The sequence below is a fragment of the Bombus impatiens genome, unplaced genomic scaffold (genome assembly GCF_000188095.3).
Source record: "Bombus impatiens unplaced genomic scaffold, BIMP_2.2 scf_0321, whole genome shotgun sequence".
NCBI lineage: Eukaryota > Metazoa > Arthropoda > Insecta > Hymenoptera > Apidae > Bombus > Bombus impatiens.
In genome coordinates, this window is record NT_176740.1 from 107,185 (window position 1) to 126,856 (window position 19,672).

General features: G+C 29.3%; 6 protein-coding genes across 12 annotated transcripts; 2 read left to right on the plus strand and 4 right to left on the minus strand.

The window, feature by feature from the left end:
• Positions 1 to 26: 26 nt before the first annotated feature.
• On the minus strand, positions 27 to 1,755 carry LOC100742511. Its single transcript, XM_003489460.3, has 2 exons — positions 1,398 to 1,755; positions 27 to 1,231 (listed from the first exon to the last, which is right to left on the minus strand). Exons 1-2 carry the CDS (start codon positions 1,539 to 1,541, stop codon positions 1,103 to 1,105), a joined length of 273 nt encoding a protein of 90 aa, XP_003489508.1. The 5' UTR covers positions 1,542 to 1,755; the 3' UTR covers positions 27 to 1,102.
• Positions 1,756 to 1,829: 74 nt separating this feature from the next.
• On the minus strand, positions 1,830 to 16,977 carry LOC100743379 (trafficking protein particle complex subunit 11). 5 transcript variants are annotated; one of them, XM_033320645.1, is made up of 21 exons: positions 16,964 to 16,977; positions 6,599 to 6,800; positions 6,347 to 6,516; positions 6,078 to 6,266; positions 5,818 to 6,003; positions 5,587 to 5,754; positions 5,304 to 5,508; positions 5,054 to 5,227; positions 4,883 to 4,961; positions 4,760 to 4,814; positions 4,395 to 4,602; positions 4,118 to 4,323; positions 3,734 to 4,039; positions 3,466 to 3,671; positions 3,243 to 3,379; positions 2,965 to 3,177; positions 2,732 to 2,892; positions 2,444 to 2,666; positions 2,267 to 2,375; positions 2,104 to 2,180; positions 2,008 to 2,034 (listed from the first exon to the last, which is right to left on the minus strand). In XM_033320645.1, the coding sequence occupies exons 2-21, from the start codon at positions 6,785 to 6,787 to the stop codon at positions 2,008 to 2,010; spliced, it is 3,288 nt and encodes a 1,095-aa protein (XP_033176536.1). In that variant the 5' UTR covers positions 6,788 to 6,800; positions 16,964 to 16,977. The 5 variants fall into 5 exon arrangements, with proteins under 5 accessions (XP_024223355.1, XP_012240943.1, XP_033176536.1 ...); XM_033320644.1 differs by lacking the exon at positions 16,964 to 16,977 and adding an exon at positions 6,910 to 7,081; XM_024367587.1 differs by lacking the exon at positions 16,964 to 16,977 and having other exon boundaries at positions 1,830 to 2,034; positions 3,466 to 3,668; positions 6,599 to 6,787.
• On the minus strand, positions 7,260 to 9,442 carry LOC100746697 (probable G-protein coupled receptor B0563.6). The gene is made up of 6 exons (XM_024367589.2): positions 9,246 to 9,442; positions 8,824 to 9,083; positions 8,452 to 8,678; positions 8,071 to 8,372; positions 7,707 to 7,941; positions 7,260 to 7,622 (listed from the first exon to the last, which is right to left on the minus strand). Exons 1-6 carry the CDS (start codon positions 9,266 to 9,268, stop codon positions 7,425 to 7,427), a joined length of 1,245 nt encoding a protein of 414 aa, XP_024223357.1. The 5' UTR covers positions 9,269 to 9,442; the 3' UTR covers positions 7,260 to 7,424.
• Positions 9,645 to 19,613, minus strand: LOC100747052 (syntaxin). Of its 2 annotated transcripts, none has more exons than XM_024367591.2 (9): positions 19,368 to 19,613; positions 19,054 to 19,149; positions 18,865 to 18,958; positions 18,731 to 18,805; positions 13,729 to 13,926; positions 13,582 to 13,655; positions 13,365 to 13,502; positions 13,175 to 13,285; positions 9,645 to 9,778 (listed from the first exon to the last, which is right to left on the minus strand). In XM_024367591.2, exons 1-9 carry the CDS (start codon positions 19,398 to 19,400, stop codon positions 9,758 to 9,760), a joined length of 840 nt encoding a protein of 279 aa, XP_024223359.1. In that variant the 5' UTR covers positions 19,401 to 19,613; the 3' UTR covers positions 9,645 to 9,757. The 2 variants fall into 2 exon arrangements, with proteins under 2 accessions (XP_024223359.1, XP_012240953.1); XM_012385530.3 differs by lacking the exon at positions 9,645 to 9,778 and adding an exon at positions 12,976 to 13,099.
• LOC100746818 (lymphokine-activated killer T-cell-originated protein kinase) lies at positions 11,231 to 12,837 on the plus strand. The gene is made up of 5 exons (XM_003489417.4): positions 11,231 to 11,582; positions 11,655 to 11,891; positions 11,971 to 12,264; positions 12,345 to 12,572; positions 12,660 to 12,837. Exons 1-5 carry the CDS (start codon positions 11,459 to 11,461, stop codon positions 12,806 to 12,808), a joined length of 1,032 nt encoding a protein of 343 aa, XP_003489465.1. The 5' UTR covers positions 11,231 to 11,458; the 3' UTR covers positions 12,809 to 12,837.
• On the plus strand, positions 14,293 to 19,026 carry LOC100745980 (condensin-2 complex subunit D3-like). 2 transcript variants are annotated; one of them, XM_012385527.3, is made up of 2 exons: positions 14,293 to 18,143; positions 18,233 to 18,474. In XM_012385527.3, exons 1-2 carry the CDS (start codon positions 14,596 to 14,598, stop codon positions 18,324 to 18,326), a joined length of 3,642 nt encoding a protein of 1,213 aa, XP_012240950.1. In that variant the 5' UTR covers positions 14,293 to 14,595; the 3' UTR covers positions 18,327 to 18,474. The 2 variants fall into 2 exon arrangements, with proteins under 2 accessions (XP_012240950.1, XP_003489459.1); XM_003489411.4 differs by having other exon boundaries at positions 14,316 to 18,143; positions 18,229 to 19,026.
• Positions 19,614 to 19,672: the final 59 nt, after the last annotated feature.

Sequence of the window (19,672 nt, forward strand, 5' to 3'; positions counted from 1 at the left end):
ATTTTTCTCATAAAAATTAGGCCGAATTTCAAATTGCAACATTCTTTCAAGTTATTATTGAGAGCTGCGTTATCATTTAGACGAAATTACAAAGAAAACGATATACGAGAGATAAAGATGCTATTGATACAGATGTTTTTAGGCTACCTACAATGGTCAAACCAAGAAGTTTCAATATCAATTTGTGTACTCAGCTGGTGAGGTAACGCCACGTAGAAATATAAATTTATATATTGAGACCTTATTCGGCACAGCTGTTACATACCAGTTCTTCTTAAATTTTTGTTCAATAAAGAACGATTATAAGAGATAGATTTATAAAGAATGTTTATGTCTTATCAACGAACAGGTAAGCAAGAGTTAATAAAGTATTAATCGATGTTTTAAAACCTCTTATAAATTACAATTTTGAAATATAATGAAAGTATCGTAACCGATCGATAATCATTATAAATGCTTCGATTTATACATGATATTAATTTTAAATAATATGTTATACACAATACTAGCAGTATAATTTTTAAAAGATTTTTATAAAGATTGAAATCTAAAGTTATACTTGTCGGTAGAATTTAACGTTGAAGTATTATATAGCTTTTTGTCGAATTATTGGTTTAGGTCGTTATCAGGTAACTTTTGAAACGAACTTATCCTATCGTACATACACGTTCTGCGTGTCAGTAATTACGAGCGATGATAATGCCGTCACACGTAAAAAATGAACGTGAATATTCCATTTCTACAGGTGAACACCGTTCGTACTTGTTCACGCGTTTTCTTTTCGTATTTCTATAGGAACGATTCGTCTCTATCATAGAATTCATCGTATTAGATCATCGTCGTGCCGTAAGTATATATTTTCTTTATTCTATAAAATTACGTAACTAAAATAATCAAAAATTTTATTTTAACACATTATTAAACAGTATAGATTCTTATATTTAGTTTGTTTTTTTTCGTTAGTTTAATACTATCGTTTTGAATTATCAGTCTGATGCATCGATCCCAACGATCAACAAACTTTTCACTTGAAAGTTTGTTCGTTCGGCTCGAGTTATCAAACTGAATGGATGTACTTCGTTCCCGACATAAAATCGACTTGTTATGGAGCGAAATTTCGTATATACTTCTGGAGATATTTGCGATATTCCGTTGCACGTTGTTGTAATTCTCGGTCAGTTGGAGTATACGCAGCGTAAGTTCGCAAACGTGCTTTTGCAAGTTCCAGATCCTATTTATAAATAATTTTTTTTAGTGTAATATATAGTAAGATTCACTGTTACTTTAACTACTGATTACGTAACACAGCATAAAAGATGAAAGATGTTAGGTTTTATTATGAAGTGTCTATAATATACATTTCGTGCTGAATTAATCTTAATAATAACACCAATTACCTTTAAAAATTTTCGATTACGAGCCAATGATTCTTCCGAGTTTACACGAAAAATAGGCGTCAGCAATCGGTCCAAGCACTTTTCATTTTGTTTTTCCAAAGAAGTATTATGCGTAGAATCGTTATCAGACATTATCGATGTCATTATTTACGATCTTCGTATTCATAATTCACCATTTTGTTTAAGTTTAATTTAGTTTAATTTAGTTATAATTTTTAGTTTTATTAAATTCTTTATTTTAAAGGAATTATTAATATACTGTGCTCGCGCGTATGCATGACCACAGTGTACATATTTTAAAAAATGTGGTTTCTATAGAAATGTACCTATGGCAACATAAATCGATATCCCTGCGTCAACGAATATGTATCTTGTTGACGGAACCGAATGCGTTTTAAAGGATTAGGGACTTTTGTTTATTATACTTTAAAATAACTTAAATAAATTATATTTAACAAATTGGTACTTATAATCTTATTATTCTTATATAAGAAATCTTGTTATATCTAAGAATGTATGGAGAATGTATCTGTAGCTCAATAATATATATTGATAAAAGAACAAAATTCCTTTCTCCTCTGGTATCTGTCTTCTTTATTTGCTATTTTATTTATTCTTCTAGGGTTTGTGAAGTTGGCTGTAAAAAAAAAATATATATAATTTTATAATCTAAACTTTTAGCAAACAATGTAACTACGATACTTACAAGAATATATATATGACTCGGTATTGACCGCTCTACTAACTCCGAAAGCCGCGCTTTGCTTAATTTATGTTCTTCATCTACATGCAACATATAAATAGAACTAAAAATAAAACATAATTCAAGACATTATTAATAAAAATATTTTAACCAATAAAATTATTACCAGCGGGAACTGTTAGAGATAATGATGGAAGTTGTACAAAACCTGCCACCAATGGTCGTAAAATCCATTCAACTTTTCTTTCATTTTTTGGAAGTATGTAAATGTCAATCTAAGAAAGAAAAACGACCAAATTAATAATCATATTATGAGGTATTACAGTTTAAAATGAGTGCTCACTTGTTTTTGTCCAGCAAACATAAAGGCATCACTAGCTTCCATAGTCAGTCGCAATGTAATCATATTATCAGAATGATTTTTTATAAAATATGATATTAGTAATGGTGTACGGACCCAACCATGAGCAGGTATTTTGGCTTCCAAACAAATTACAGCGTCCTCAACTCCTAGAGGTGCTAAAGTAACACTGCTGCTGGTTTCTAATGCATTATCATCATTTGCACTGAAATAGCAACTATTAGTATTATATTATTTAACCATTTTAGAATTTTATATATCTTTGCTTACCGTTTCCATTTAATAGTATAGACTCCTGTACTAATAGGTTGCTCACCACCTGCTTTTGGTATCAAACAATACACATCTGTACCTGTTTCATTTGCAGAAAGTGTAATACCACTTAAAACAGATACTGCCTCATTTCCATTTTCCCTTTCTATTAAATCTCCCTATATAATTATATAATTAACATTATTATGATGTGCAGTAAAAGATTAATAACTACTAGAAATATTATTTACCAATTCTATAGAAGTATTTATAATATTTATAGGCCATGGAGACACACAAACAATATGAGGCATTATTATAAATGGTTCATTAATGAAGCCTTTCGTCAGTGGTTCAAAAAGAGTGGTATAAAATAATGTCGACACTTCAAATGGCTTTGTAACTGATAATGAATATGTTAATTCTTTTGATCCTTTAATTTGTTTAGATCTTGTGTATTCTACCTGTTATGAAATTGACATTATTTTATTTTACAAAAATTAAGGGGCTAAAAGAGTATAATGTGTACCTTTATATGAATATCTCGATCACCAACTTTGTGAGCCCTTAAGTATACAGTTTGATGAGTAACACAGTCCTTTTCCAAATTATCAATTGGTATTGATATTACCGACTGCTTATTATTCATTGTCAAACTTAATTCCGCTACAATTTAACGAATCGTTATTGACAAATGTGTGTAATGTGTAATAAATGGCAGTATGCACTTTTGTGGTAAGTTACATACGTACTTGACTGTTCATTCGCTCCATCAGACACAAGTGATACATTTAAAAATGCTGATGATATTTTTTCATTAGTAACAACAGATATATTAATAGGTAGCCACTCTCCTAAAAGAGCTGGATTGTTGGATTCAGTACTTATACTCAGAGTAGATTCTTCTTGTTTTATTTCGGTACTGACTAGTGATTGTATTGTTTCAAACTCTCCTCTACTATTGTAAATATAAAATGCATTAGTCTTCTGCATAAATATCTGTCAGTATTTTAAACATACCGAAGCTGTTGTATTTCAGGATATAATCGACTCAAAAAATTCGTTTCTCTCCCTACAGCAGAAAATCTTAAAATAATACAGCACATTTTGTCACTACTCATATATAATGAGATTGTCGTAATACGTATTTCGCTACTCTCATTTTGTTGTGGGGCTTCAAATTGATAAGGAAATTTTCTCATTTCTTTCCCGTGAAAAATAAGATTATTATGTTCAGCATCAGCAACGACGAATTCTGAATTATATCCTGGGCTATTAACCGTTATTGATACTTTAGAAAATTCAACACTATTGCTGTATGAATTTCTGAATAAAACAAAACATTTTATTATACAAGTTGTTTTTTTCTATATATATAAAAATAATGTGAGCTTGTAAAATTACCTAATAATGACTTCCGCAGTAACCATAGAATTGACAGCATACTTTGGCTGCAAAAATCTTGCTTTAACTTCTATAAACGAACTCATGTTATTATCATCAATTGTAAAGACAATTGGTTCTGACTTATTTAGTTCCACTACCCACTTTTCTACTGCAGGATATCTCACATCATCGGGTAAGTCAGATTCCGGAGTTGGTGGTTTTTTCTGCAATTTAATATTTTACTTAATTGTTTAATTATAAATGATTGTACAAAATTTAAATAAAAGTTACTCACGTGAAGAATATTAATGATGTTATTATAGACAGCATCTTTATAATCCTCTGAAAACGTGGTAGAAGGTCCCAAAGCTTCAAATGCCAAGGTGATGTAGTCTTGAACACTTGTAGAGAGATATGCCGCACGTAAAGCATTCTTTAAGATATTTGTGATTAAGACGGGCCACCGTTCCCCGTGATATTCCCACAACATGTGCATCAATAATCTGGCCAATCAAATTTTATGATTTTGATGTTAAGTTATGAAATATGTCTAGAGGAAATAATGTTAGAGTCAACTTTTGAACTAATGAATACTATAAAATTCTTTTAGTAGCGTCAATAAATTTATATAAATATAATAATATTTAATTTTTGACTTACGTTAGAACTTTCCCATAATCTTTAGAATTATAATATTCTTCAGCCATTTGTACGACTGAAACACAGTTACTATGTATATTATTAAGTAAAAATTTATATAGCTTCTAATTAAATATATCATACCTAATACTCTCCTCATTCTCGGACACCTATATATCTTAAATTGTGAAATTGCATTGCCCAGTAAAGCAATGATTATATTCTGAAAATATAATGTAGTTTTAGATTAGAGTTATTTCTAGTTATAGATAAACATACATTTTTGACTGAGAATGTATTAAATATATTTCTTACAGAATGGTGAACTGTGTATTTTTCTTTATATTGTAAAGCCTGTATAGCAAGTGCTTTTTTTATAGGATCTATGGGTTCTGCACTGAATTTTCCAGGACACCATGGTCGTTGCCCATAGAATTCAAGTTTTTCTTCGCCTGCTAATGGGTCTGGATCTGGATAATTAGTAACATTCTAGAACAATACATACAATGTTTACAAATTGTGTATATAAAAATATCATTTGTATTAAATGTATTAATTTTTATACCTGACAAAGTTCTTTGCAAGCTGCTTGCCTTAAGCCTGCATGATGTGCTGCTGATTGAAAATAATATCCAGGGTGCTGAGTTTGGACACCAGGAAGTCCCTGTCGAATAGCATCATCAAATAATTCTGCAAATGTAGAAAACTGACTACACATCCAAGCATGATGTTCAAATATAAGTTCCTTTGGACCAGTCCATATTTTGAATCTGCATTACCAATTTAATATTATTGTAACAGTACTTATTATGTAATATATTCCTTATGTTATTACATATATTTCTGACCTGTCAGTATGAAGTCTAAATTGCGATATAGCATCTTTAGGAACATTTAAGTTGAACATTACTTTACATAACTTATAATTTATAAAACAAGCAATAGTTGTAATTTCCATCACATTTGTGTCTGTTATTGGTATTTCCAATAAGTGATTATATGCTTGAGTATAATGCCTATAAAATAATTTTGTACCTTTTATTTGTACTCAAAATCTTTTCCAGTGTTATTACACTTACTTCTGAGCTAAATTTTGATCTTGTCTTAATTCATTTAAAAATGCCATCTTAAATTGATGGCGTACAAATAAATGTTTGTACGCATTTTTTTGCATAGTTTTATTAAGTTGATCTCTATGTCCTTTGACAATACGATATTCATGATGATAAAAGTTTTGTGCTAGATCATATAATGCACTTTCTAGTCTGAAATGCATATAAATATTAATAACTAAAGCATATAATCAAAAGTAGAGATTTACAATTAGTTTATTAATTACCTAGATATATATCCTAGTAAATGATTTCCATGTGGCAAAATGTATAATAACTTTGGAGATAGTTCACATGCTCCACAGACAGCTGTGGCACGTTCAGTTGCAATAGTATCTTCAGAACCAGGTGGGGGTTGTATACAATGTTGTATAAGTACTACAGCTATTTTTGTAGTTCTTCCATCTAAAGCATTTCTAAAAGTGCAAGCAGTCAAAAGTATTGATTACAATATTTTTTAATGAATAATATTAATGATATCTAAAATAATCCGTACCTAAGAGATTGTACTTTAGAAGCACATTCCATCTTTTTCTCGTTCCATTGAGGATCATTCCAATCTAAATTATAAAATACAACAACAACTGCTGGAATTTCATTAAGATATTTATTCATCCAATTACGTTTCAATATTCCTTTGGGCCTATAATATTCATATGAATTCCTCTGAAATATATCAATAAGATTTTAGTAATTCAATAACCACATACATGAATTATGTTATACAATTATATATAGTATAATATACCTTGGGTTTTACTGTAGGGAATTCATGAGTAGGGCTAAGTAATTTAAATTGTATGGCAGAACTTTCTAATCTGCGATTATTACTGAATGCATCCCAAATTGACCGATGTACAGGATTTGCAATGTCTAAACCAGTTAAGCCAATAAGAGCTAATGGCTTAGTAACTAATTCTGGTGGTAACTCACACATAATTAAGAATTAACTGTAAAATTTTCTTATTAATCGTATATATTATACATATAAAGAAAATACATATATTTATAAATTATATTTAACATGAAATAACTATTTATATATGTTTAAACACATACTCAACTACTTAAACAATGAACTACATTGAAGAAAACACCATTGAACTAAATTTTGTGAACAAGAAATAATATCAGAGATTGATAAATTGATATCTAATACTATTCGACGTGTCTATGTATACTTTGACAGTTTAGGTTATGTGTTATTCTTTGATGATATTGTATATCTGTATGGACATGGGAATATCCATGTGTATCTGCAACTACTAGTGCCCTCTAATATTATTATCATAATAATTGCGAAAGATACTAAAATAATGATTGGATCAAATATTGTGATATTATGAGATAGAAAAAATATATTATAACTGCTAGGATTAATATATTTAAGATATTACTTTATAAAAATATTTTTACAAACAAGTTTTTATTATTTAAATGAAATTATATACAGAAAAAATTAAATTTTATTATACATAACTTCTGCATGACAGAATAAAACAATATTTCATTATATATGTAAATAAATTAATATATCTTATTATATGTAAAATGTTTTATTTATAATATAATCTTTAAACAATATCAGACGCATTTAATACTTCTGATTCTTTATCTTCTTCCATAGGATTCAATTTACTTGCAGAAGCTGGAGAATTTAACTTTGTCTGTTCTGGTGTTAATCGAACTGTTGTTCCATGTCGACTATAATCTTCGATTTCACCTACTGGTCGTTCAAGATCTTCTTCCACTGTACTTTTCCTACATCTGTTCTATATTTCGAATTTTTTAAATTAAAAAATTCGACTTCAAATTCTTTCACTTTGGTCTGAGTATCTTTTCAAATTTGTATTTACCTGAAGAAGTTTGAAGAATTCTTTCCGAAATTCTCTGCTGCATATAAAGTATATGATAATATGGATAGCAAAATTACAAAGCTCCGTGACAGCAGCAAATGCTCGAAATAAGAGGTAAGCACCATCTGTACTCTTATAATCATAATATACAAATTCAAGCAATATCGATGGGATCATTGTTACTATAAAACATATTGCCATCATCGACATTAATGTAGTTAAATGTTGTTCTTCTCTAAACAAATAATTTTTGTAACAATTAAATTGTATTTATTTATTAATTTATTATTAATAATTATTAATTTAACTTTTATTTGTAGAAAATTCTGAAGGTGCATTATAATCTTTATTTTTTAAACGCTACCTGTATCCTCGATTACGGGTCAATAAAGAAGTTTCAGGGACATTTGCAGTACGAAACTTCTCCGAAACCGACTGAAATTCTCTCTTCCTAGCATTGAGCTGCAAAAATCTTTTGACCACAAAGCTATTCAGTAAAAGAAGAATTATAGTTGGACAGAGTCGTAGCACGACTTCCATGATCCAAATGTATGCATTCCATAAAGCACTTCGGGTGATAGAGATGTTTTCACGCAGTGTGAAGAGAGTTCCGGTATCTTCTTGCTGTTCATATACTGTTCTCATTCCTGTTAGCGGAGCGCTTACCTATACAATGATCCTCAGTAAAATTGGAACTTTCATAATCAGTAATTATTTTTTTACAAAAGAAGTAAAAAGATGATACCGCGAATCCAAGAATAAAAGAGCACAGGATAAAAGAGCGAATATTTTTGCGTGCGTTTCTGCTGCGGATGCGAACCGGGAAAAAAATGAAGATATATCGATCGACAATTAAGCAAGTCATAATTGAAATGCTGGCTATAGCGAACGTGTTTACGGCAACCAGTTCTAAATGAGCGTGGTAAAAAACAGACGGGTAATTGTTTCTCGTTCCATATCCTAATCTAATAACTGAAATCATACATTTTTATTTAGAAATTTTAAATTATAATATAATATAACATCTAGATTAAAATATTGTTGATTACCTTATGTTTATTTAAAATATTTTTTATTAAATTATTAATATTTTTTATATCCATATCGTGATACATACATACAGGTATCCAAGATAGAAGAACCCCGGCGTTTGCTAAAGTTAGTCCTCGGAGATATAGGTACGAAATTCCTCGAAACACCGGAGTAGATAACACCAGGAATATTAAAACATTACCGAAAATGCCGCCAATTACGATCGTAGGAATTACTATCCTATAAAGGACACGTAATACAGAAGCAGTCTCATTGAGAGGATGTCTGTCCGCATTAATTATACTATTCCAGGTAGAATTGTCGTCATCGCAACATAAAAGCGTTCTAAAAAAGTTTAAATATATTTGGCGAGGTAATATTACAATGTTTAATAATATTTAATTACTATTAAAATATGAAGTTTAAAAAATTAGAAACTAATGAACATTTTTAATATTTATCGTTACTATAGATTATAGATAAAGTCCGTTCCTATTCAAAGCATACCCTTTAAATATTCCCGTTAACATAGTGGATACGGATGCAAAACTATTTAAACAAATTTAAGACAAAGCACAATTTAAAGATCACGTTGAAAATCTACTAGATTCTATCGTTACTTTAAGCAATTTTCTGTCACTCATTTTACCGCTTTCATTAATAACTTCTTGTGTAAAACCGACGCAACGGATGCACGAGTTCTGTGAGATCCATCCCCGTTGAACTCACTACCGTGTTTTCCATGAAAAGTCGATATTGCGCATGCTCTCATAAAGGTTGACTTATTGTTGTAGTCGAAGTATATTTACTTGTACATTATAATTATATTCCAGCGCCCTTCGTCAAGCTAATTTAATTTAAGATCTAATAAAAAAACATGTTTCATGTTCAACTAATAAATTCTCTGCTTCCAATATGCACTTTATCAATGAGAACCAAAAGGAATATTCCAACAGGAAGATGATGATCATAACGCTTAATGCGTTTTAAAAGAGAACTTTGTATTGTCGTAAATATCTTTACTTTTTCTCTGATATTTTCTGGAAACGAACATTTAACTACAATAGATATGCTACATGTATACTAACAAATATCAAATTCTAAACAAGCCTATATATAAGTTCAAAGTAGAATCGCTCATCTCTGGTTGATTCTTTTATTTTTTAAACGAAATGAAAATCATGAGTTTGAATACGGTACGCAACACCTTTTTCTCGTAACAAATAAAGCTCTACGTCACGCGAACTTATTCTTAGCTACGAAACGCGTTCAAAATTAATCGATTATCTCTGTTTAGGGTGATATTATTCATCAGCTTCTGAACCATCACGTCGAAGACTTTGACGTCAGATAATTTTTGCCCCAGTCACCTTTCCAACGAATGCCTGGATGATTTTCAACTCCTTTACAAAAGCATTCAAGTGTTGATATTGTTTTGCAAAAGCGAGCATTTAATTAGATATTGCTCGCTAATTTCGAAACCAATAGAATTTATGTACGACGGCGGATGTTTGCTAATTGTGAATACTGTCCTAGTTCAAAACAAAAGTTGAGAGAACGTTTCTTTACAATAGGAGGAGCATCGAAGTTCGAAACAATTTCTAAAATCACAAGCAATATTCTTCAGAGTACTTAACAAGGTATCAGCCAATACCAGGCACCAATACAAATCATCAACTATTCGTTTTTTGCATATGAAATAACATATTCGCCAGTCTGAGACGAAAGAGGTAACACAGGAAGCATCGTTAAATGCAGGAGAACAGGATTTAATTGAGCGACGAGCTTTGAAAGTGCAAGAATATCATGTTCTAAAAAACATAAAAATAAGTGAAAAAACATTATAAAAAAAAGAGAAATTTTCAGTACAATAAAAATTTTTTGAAAGAACGATATTAAACGAATATCATCATTGTAATGTGAGCTTCAAGTTTTATCTATACCCGAAAGCGTTTCTGAAAAAACGAACAGTTATTTCAAGCAGAAAGCATCATTAGAGGAATCCTTTACACCCGATAGAGTGTTTATTCAAGCGACTAACGAAAATGCAAAGCCGTAGAGTAAACTTGGTAGGTTGCAGGATAGTGTTACACCGATTACAAATTGATCGTACTCGGAAAGCAATAAGGGTATTAAACATATCGTTTGAAATTATATATCTCCTAGCTTAATAATGACTAAAAGTCATTAGGAACTTTTATATTTTTTATACATATACTTAGAATCTGGAAATCTAAGACCGTAAATTAAGATCAAGTCAAAAGCAATGTTTAAAATTTCGGGACAAATAAGGATATTTTGAACTTAGAAAACTGAAAATATTCCTGATTAAAAATAAACATGTAAAACTTTAAATGTGTACAATTACTAAATTCTTTTGTTATCTTCTTTGTATACCTATTTAAATTACTTTGTTATTTTTAGGTGCGCTTTTTCATGGTAAACAATAATAGTAATTTAACACACAAGTGTAAAATGTTATAAATGATTTTTAAAATTATTATTTTTTGCATAATTGGTGGATATAAAAAAGTAATTCAAGAAATACAGAAAAGATCTTGATATTGTCAGAGCTGATATTATTAACTTTCTTTCTATCATAGTCCATAAGGTTGGTATTACTTGAGCGCCTCAATATCGAGAAAATTTCAAATCCAAGTGACTAACGGAAGAACATACTTGATTAAATTTGTGTAAATTTTTTAAGAAACAGTAGTACAATGACTGAATTTAAGACACCGACAACGAAGAGGTATAAAAGTAGGGTACAAAATAATCCAGAATTGCAAACGCCTATTAAAATACCAGCTTCACCGTTTTTAGAGCAAATAGGTTATGGATGCGGTAAAAAGATATGAATATTTAAATTTGTTACTATTAATATTAATATTTTTTAACATGTAAACATATTAATAGGTGTTAACGTATTTAGCCTGGAACGATCTCCAAAAGTTGGTTTTATCCGATCTCCATGGGCGATAAAAAAACGTAATTGCAAAATTAAGGAAAATAAAAAATATAATGAACGCATTCGATTCGAAGCAGAAGTACTTCGTAAATTAAATCATCCAAACATTGTTGGTTTTCGAGCTTTTACGGAACTTTCAAATGGCGAGCCATGCTTGGCAATGGAAAAATTAGACGCTTCTTTAGGTATAAAAAAGTATCTAAAACATGAAGATATGTTTGAAAACTTGAAAATATAGTTTTTGTATTAATATAATTTTTTTAGGTGATAAGATAGAAGAAAGACTCGAAACTGGCGATGATCCATTTCCTGCTAAAGACATTTTAAAAATAACATATGAAATTGTAAAAGGATTAGAATATTTGCATCATACTGCCCATATTTTACATGGTGATATAAAAAGTTATAATGTGTTAGTTTCTGCAGATTATAAAACTGTTAAGCTATGTGATTTTGGCGTGTCTTTGCCACTTACAAATAGTTTAGAAATGTGTACTTCAAATGAAAACTTTACATATGTGGGAACAGATTGTTGGAGTGCACCTGAAATAATATTTGGTTAGTTAATTTTTAACATTCATAAAAATTAACATAACATAAAAAGGGTAATATGAATGATCATAAATTTGACTCTTTAGAGGATGGTCCTGTTACAAATAAAGCAGATATTTGGGCATGTGGTCTTGTAGTTTGGGAGATGATAGCCTTATCATCACCTCATGTAGAATCCTCAGAAATGGATGAATCCTGCTTAGATGACTCAATGGTAGAAATGCATATGAATAGCAATACAAAAACAAATGAACATGATATAGATATAGATGATGATAATAGTTTTCTTAATGAAACATGCAATAAAAACTATGGTAAGTACTTTCACAATATTTTTTAGTAAAATGTGGAATAATTTTTGACAGGTTATATACCAAATTATAATACCTTGATGGTTACAGGTACTCGTCCTGCATTACCTGCTATTAATCTAGCAAAAGAATATGAGAGAGTACTTGAAGTATTTTTTGCATGCACTACTGCAGACTATAAAGTGAGGCCTAGTGCAAAAGGTCTTGTTAATTATTTTAAAAATTATGTATATAAATAATATATAGGTATATACATTACTGCTTTTAATACTTTTTAAATAAACAATTTTATGAATGTTATAACTTGATATAGCTGTGAAACACATTAATGACATGTAAAAGCTGTTTTTATTTATCTAAATATACTGATTTTTATTACTTTCATAATAAATATCTTCAATTTCACTTCATTTCAACAAATCTCATTTTTATTTACAAAATTTTATATCTTTTTCGTCTTACAAGAAAATGATGATCATCAACAAAATGATAATTATTGTGCTAATTATGATAGCAAGTTTAATTTTTCTCTAAAAGAAATATTTTTTTATTAAATGATACTGTTGTCTTACTACATACACAATTATTATTTTTAATGCAAATACCTTTCTATGTCTCTGACTTCTTTCCTCTGCTTTTTTAAGGTCAATACGACCAGTGTCAACATCATCTGCTGCCCTTCCAGCAAAATATTCTACACTATTTATTTGTTCTCCCTATTAAGATAAAAAATATAAATTTTTATATGTGTATATTTAAAATTTATATTTAGTTATATAGCCTATTCATACTTACTTGTCTTTCAATAAGAAATGCCATTTCCGTAAACATATCTCTAACTTCTCCAATAGATTTTTCTATTTTGACTATATCATTATGCCTACTTTGAATATCAGATAATTGTTGCCTTGCAATTCTACTATCTTCTAAAATCTATTTATAAAATAATTCATATATACTCATTTAAATTTTACAAAATTTGGTAATGTAAAAGAATAAATCTGATTTTTACATTATCAACAAATAAGTTGTTTCCTTGAGCATCGAGTAATTTTTCCAATTCTTCGCTCGTAATATGTTTTCGGACTAAAAGATGAGTAAGAATAATCCGCAGTAGTATTTAAATGAAAATGATATACAATTTCCACAGAAAACATACTTAACATTTTTTGTTGATGTAAAAGTAAACGACATTTTTCGTGATATCTTATCATAGATATGTTATAATCTTCCATAATTTCAGAGAATAGCTTTATCATCGTTGTATGTTGTATTATTTTAATTCGTAGATGTATAGGACCTTCCCTCGCGCTGGTTAAAGTTAAATCATCAAGACGAGTGATTTCTTTTCCCATTTCTATAAAAATAAGTAAAAGATATTTAACGATTTACAAAGACAAAAACTGAAACCTAATATAAAGTTAGATAATTCGTTAATTTTTTTATCATAAAATTTATCATAATTTTTTATAATTCAATTTTTGTAAAACCATGTGACATACATATTTTTATGCGCGTAAATTATAGTCTTTTATGGTTAAAGTATCTTTTGATTGATTTTGATATATAATCTAATTATACTAATTTATTATATACTGTTAGTTAATTAAAATACTAATTATTTGGTAAAATATGGAATTTTTGTTTATATTATGTAAAAAATGTTCAATAATCTACAGTATGTGAAATCGCTACAATGTCGCATTATTTTACGTTGCACTTCCTAATGAATGTAATTGGTCAGTCGGTTTCCCGCTTTCGAATGGACGCCCAAGTTTATTTTACAGTTCTTTGTAGCTTATACGAAATGTTTTGTGATAAACTACCAATAAAGTTTTCTGTTGGTTCATACCATAATGAAATAATGAAATCGTTATCGATATGTATTCAAAAAATGATAACCTGAGGCCATAACTTTTCTTTATCAAATGATAAGTTAAGGTTATGTTTACATTTATAAGATAGAGAAATGTGATAATAATTGTAGTTCCGTTTAAAATGATCTAAACTGAATACAATTGTTACTATGGAACCTTTAAAAATATTCGATAATTTTAAATTTAGTGAATTAAACGAAGACTGGATTCAATCTGTGTGGGATGGAGAATTTATGATTTATAATGAACCACCTGATGAGTATCAAATGTTTTTAGAGAGTGAGGACATGAGATTGCTTTTAAACGAATCCTGTACTGTTGTAAAAACTTGGCTAGAAAAAGGTGAAGATCAGAATAACTTTGAAAATTATGATTCTGAAATATCTTGGAATACATTGATTTCTATGGGTATAAACATACGTGCTTTATTAGCTGTATTGGGTTATATAATAAAAAATGGTCAAAGCAAAACAGCCAATGAAGAAGCAAGACAATCATGTTTATATGCGACTAATTTATATTTCATACTTTTGGCCATTCCTGGTAGCTGTGCATTCAATGTATTTCATCCTACTTTATATCAACGAGCCATAGAGACAATAAAAATAGGCTCTGAACATTTATTGCCTCCTCTTAAGAAACATAATAAAACAATAAGTTTAGATGATCTAAATATCACTGAACAATCAATGAATGAAACCATTATTCTTTCACAAAGTGAAAAAGAAATTCTCATACAAAATTTAAATATTATAATTTGCAGCTTTATTTTGATGATAAAATCATTCCGGTTTAATGATCATGTACAGTTACTAGATATTACCATTCTTGGATTAATTGAAGTTACAAAGGTAGAGGATAATTACATAATTGGTCAATGTTTTAATAAAAAGGCAGGTGCTTTGAATGTTTCATTGCCACAAAATGCTTATGCAGCTTTGAAAGAATTATGTAATGATAAACATGGACCAGTCAAAATAACTATAACCATCATAGCAAAGTACCTATTACCATGTTTGTTATATAGTCATATGGATGCACAAACAAAAATTATTACAAATATTCGTGAGCATACTATAAATTTTGTAAAAAATTTATTGGATGAATATGAGAAAGAAGCCAAAACTGCAATTTTAACATTGATACAACATATAATGTTGTTCTGTCCAGATCGACTTGAAGCTAGACAAAAACAAGCTAATGTGTTGCTAAAACTGTTTGGAATATGTAACCAGAATATTGCACTAGAAGCCTTTAAGGATTTAATACTATTGTCACATCATTCAAAGATACCTTTTAGATTATTTGCACAAGAAATAATTGGAAAATTATTACTTGAGTCCTTTTTGGTGAATTGCAATATAACTGATTGCTTAAAAGCTAAGGTAAAAAGAGTATTCTTTGCAATTGTATTGACTAGATGTATGGATTGTTCAAGTATGGTAAGAGGAAAAGCCATGGCTATAATTGCTGAATTTACAGAATCAAGCAATGAAACGGACAAAGAAATATTTTTAACTATATTTAAAAAGTCAGATGTAAATAAACAATTTCTTACATTTCATGACATAAAGAATTCTCTATCTGAGGATACTGATTTTTTACCAGGATCAAATGCATTAATAACTATGCTGGCAGATAGAGTAGAGGATGAAAGAGCAATGGTAAGACGAAGCACATTGCAAATCTTAAAAAATTTGATTGTAATGGTTCCATTTCTGATACATGAAATTGTACCTATAATTAGCCTCAGATGTAGAGATCCGGTATTAATCGTGCGACGTTTTGCTGTACAAGTTCTATCTCAACTTTTAGAACAATTTCCAGATAATTCTCAACTCCTAAATGAATGGGTACAAACTGTTATACCACAAATATTTGACATTGAAATTAAAGTACAAGAAAAGGTGCTAAGTTGTTTAGAAGAGTTATTATTAAATAGAATACAAAGTATTTCTACAACTACTGATACTATTGCAGATAATTTGCCATGGAAAATTTTAAATGCTGTAGCAAATATGAAAATGAGAAGACATTTATCAAAAGCCTGTAGCTTATGGGTTAAAAATGGTGTTATTACTAATTCTATAATGAAAAATATACAATCTCATATTGGAACAAATAATAACATAGAAGCTTGGGTCTTTTTGGTTGCATTGGCTGAAAATACCAAGTTACCAAATATGGACAAATATTTTTCAAATTATCAGCAAATTTTTCTAGAAAATAATTTTTACACAAGTTTAGTTTTGCAAGTTTTAAGATGTTCTTGGATGTCTTTAGATTATGAGATTCTAGAAGATCTTCATATTTATCTATATAAATGCCTGCAACAATTCAAGATTAATTTTGGATTAATTAGCATTTGTTTGGATATTATACACAACATAATTCATTATTTAAATCCTGATAAAAATGATAATTTGTTAGAATCAAACATGCTAAATTTAGTAAAGATTTCAGAGATAGAAATTGCAAAAATTTTTAAAGTTGAAAATGAAGATGTAGAGGCATCACCCAATTATTTAAAAGCTATGTTTACATTAGGACATGCAACAATTTTATGCAGCTGCAAAATTTCACCGTTAACGCTACGGATTTTGCAAGGAATGTTATTAGAATGGGAAACACTACCAGAAGTTATAAAACCGATAGAAGAACTGCAAGCTTCAGCAGTTGTTATTCTTGGACAGCAAGCAATAAGAGATCGTGAAATTGCTAAAGAAGTAGTCCAAATACTTGGTAAATTAATGAGAGAAGAAACAAATCTAGATTCGATTGTTCAAATTGCTGTGAAAACAAATGCTGCAAAAGCTTTAGCTGATATTTGTGTTAGGTTCACTGCTTTGGTGGAACCATATTTATCAGATATGTGTGTAAGTATGAAAAATTCAACTCCACAAGTACGAGAGGCTATTGTGGTGATATTTATTCAACTTCTTCTGGAAGATTACATAAAAGTTAAGGGTCCTTTCTTTTTTCATATATTAACAATGTTGTCTGATTCGGACAATATGATACGTGAATTAACAATTTTTCTCATAGAAGAACGGCTTTTAACAAAGAATAAGTCACTAATATCACAACAATTTCTACAGAGCATATATCATTATAATAATTATCAATCCCAACATAAAATTTATCACCATAAAATGTGTGAGAAAGAAAAGAAAGCTTTAACACTTCCTGGAGGAAGAAATGAAAAGAAACGGAGAATAATTTATGATTTCATGCTGGATCATTTAGATCCTCCAGGAAAGATGAAATTGTTTGTAAAAGTAACTAGTCAAATACTTGATGGAACTTGTGCTGGTTTGATCGACATTAAAAAAGAAGAAGGATCGGGTGTATTAAAGGATGCATTGTATATAATAAGTCACGAGCGTCTACGACCATCATCTTTTAACAGACAAGGTGATGATGACCAACAAGAGGATGAAGAATGTAGAGCTCAAACAAATGTTCCAACTTCTAATGCTATTAGCATTATTATTGAAGGAATTAAGAAGTATGGTTTAGATGTTCTATTACCTAGATTAATAAAACTTAGAATAAAATTATCTGCTCTAAAATCACCATTAGAAAATGTTGTAAAAAAGATTCTAGTTAAAACATATTCTGAATATAACAAGGATCAACTATTAAACATAGTAACCGAATATCCTGAATTGGAAAAAGAAGTGGAGCAGTTTAAAAAGTATGTTCAAATTTATTTAATCTTATATATTACTTACTGACTTATTAATTTTATATTACTGATTATTAATGTTAATATATTTTAGACAGATGGAAGACATTACAGTTGATGATGAGAATTTTACTGAAGAAGAAAATTTTGCATCAGAAATTAATAATCAAAGTGCGTCCAATAAAAAGTTAGATCTAACGATGTGTAATTTACACCCTAAAATTGTATTAGAGCGTCTTTCAGTTTCGCAATTGTTAAACTCTAATTCACCAATCAGGGCTTTAGATAGTTTGAATTCTCCAACATATTCAAACTCAATTTTATGTTCACCTTCACAACCTGGTCCTAGTACAAGTACACCTACATGTTTTAGTTTTGAATCTAATGGCACTGTAGGTCGTGCCTCAAAAGTTAGGAGACTTTCTAGTTTCTTTCAAAATGAAAGTGAACTATTTGATCACGAAATAAGAGAAAGAAATATTTCCCAGGTTCAAGATGATAGTGAGTCTGATTAAGATAAGTAAGACAAGTTATTTCTGTTTCTTTATTTTTATTTATGATGCACTGTGTAAAAACGTAGGAAAAATTAAACCTACCTCTTAATTTTCGTTGAATACGAAATGACGTTTGTGAAATAGTATACATTCGACTTTCCAATTCTTTTTGCATATCTGAAATATACAAATTGTTAATTAGTATTTAAGTACAATATTTGGTACTTTGTTCTTACCTTTATTAGTGTATGATAAAACATTATTATGTAAATCCTTTACAATAGCGGTATTGGCAGCAATAAGTTGAATTAAGTCTCGAACTTCCTCAACCTATATTAATATTATTTGTATATCTACTACTAATATAAAAATCTGTGATATTTAAATGATAACTTAAATATTCATATATATTTACATATACGTACTTGATCTAATACTTCCTTTAATTTTTTATTTTGGGACATTTGTATGCGTACATCTTGTAAAAATCCTTTACCAAACATAGTACTACTATTTTGATACTAAAGAAAAGTGGTAAGAAACAGTATATTATATATCAATTTTTTAAAGTGAGAGACAATATTTAGAAAGCCGATGACAAATATTATTATAATAGATTTTATTACTTATATTATTTGTTATTAATATAATACTTTACGCGTAATTGTATTCAAATTGTAATGTCATAATGTAAGTGATGAAGTTCAAATTTGAATTTATAGAATGGTAAAACACTAACGGCACGTAACTCCGGCATTCGATCGCGGACCATGATAGATATTGTTTGAGAATCAGCGTATAACTGATAATTTCATAAATTAAACACATAAAATATGTTTTTTATCTGTCTTATCAGTGCAGTAGAGATAATTGATAAAATCCATCGTGCCGTTGACATTACTATTTATAATTGATTGTGTGTAATTTACGAAAATCAGTTAAATATATTTGTAAGTGGTTTTATTTTCTGTACGACTCGACTCGCTTCACAGTTACACTGCATTACTTAGAAGATGCTTTGCATCTGAAATGAAATAGGAAATA

What these genes read in the sequence shown, in the direction of transcription:
- LOC100746697 (XM_024367589.2), bottom strand. Translation starts at nt 9,268, where the DNA reads ATGTTAACGGGAATATTTAAAGG. An exon ending in CTTTTATTCTTGGATTCGCG is followed by an intron (nt 8,373 to 8,451) that starts GTATCATCTTTT and finishes ATCATTGTATAG; the next exon opens with GTAAGCGCTCCGCTAACAGG. An exon ending in AATTCTTCAAACTTCTTCAG is followed by an intron (nt 7,623 to 7,706) that starts GTAAATACAAAT and finishes TTCGAAATATAG; the next exon opens with AACAGATGTAGGAAAAGTAC.
- LOC100745980 (XM_003489411.4), top strand. Translation starts at nt 14,596, where the DNA reads ATGGAACCTTTAAAAATATTCGATAATTTTAAATTTAGTGAATTAAAC. An exon ending in GAAGTGGAGCAGTTTAAAAA is followed by an intron (nt 18,144 to 18,228) that starts GTATGTTCAAAT and finishes AATATATTTTAG; the next exon opens with ACAGATGGAAGACATTACAG.
- LOC100747052 (XM_012385530.3), bottom strand. Translation starts at nt 19,400, where the DNA reads ATGGTCCGCGATCGAATGCCGGAGTTACGTGCC. An exon ending in CATTTCTTATTGAAAGACAA is followed by an intron (nt 13,286 to 13,364) that starts GTAAGTATGAAT and finishes TTATCTTAATAG; the next exon opens with GGAGAACAAATAAATAGTGT. An exon ending in GAAGTCAGAGACATAGAAAG is followed by an intron (nt 13,100 to 13,174) that starts GTATTTGCATTA and finishes TATTTCTTTTAG; the next exon opens with AGAAAAATTAAACTTGCTAT.
- LOC100743379 (XM_012385520.1), bottom strand. Translation starts at nt 6,787, where the DNA reads ATGTGTGAGTTACCACCAGAATTAGTTACTAAGCCATTAGCTCTTATT. An exon ending in GAGAATGAGGAGAGTATTAG is followed by an intron (nt 4,815 to 4,882) that starts GTATGATATATT and finishes ACTGTGTTTCAG; the next exon opens with TCGTACAAATGGCTGAAGAA. An exon ending in ACTGCGGAAGTCATTATTAG is followed by an intron (nt 4,040 to 4,117) that starts GTAATTTTACAA and finishes TGTTTTATTCAG; the next exon opens with AAATTCATACAGCAATAGTG.
- LOC100746818 (XM_003489417.4), top strand. Translation starts at nt 11,459, where the DNA reads ATGACTGAATTTAAGACACCGACAACGAAGAGGTATAAAAGTAGGGTA. An exon ending in TGCACCTGAAATAATATTTG is followed by an intron (nt 12,265 to 12,344) that starts GTTAGTTAATTT and finishes TTGACTCTTTAG; the next exon opens with AGGATGGTCCTGTTACAAAT. An exon ending in AACATGCAATAAAAACTATG is followed by an intron (nt 12,573 to 12,659) that starts GTAAGTACTTTC and finishes TGATGGTTACAG; the next exon opens with GTACTCGTCCTGCATTACCT.
- LOC100742511 (XM_003489460.3), bottom strand. Translation starts at nt 1,541, where the DNA reads ATGACATCGATAATGTCTGATAACGATTCTACGCATAATACTTCTTTG. An exon ending in GTAATCGAAAATTTTTAAAG is followed by an intron (nt 1,232 to 1,397) that starts GTAATTGGTGTT and finishes ATTTATAAATAG; the next exon opens with GATCTGGAACTTGCAAAAGC.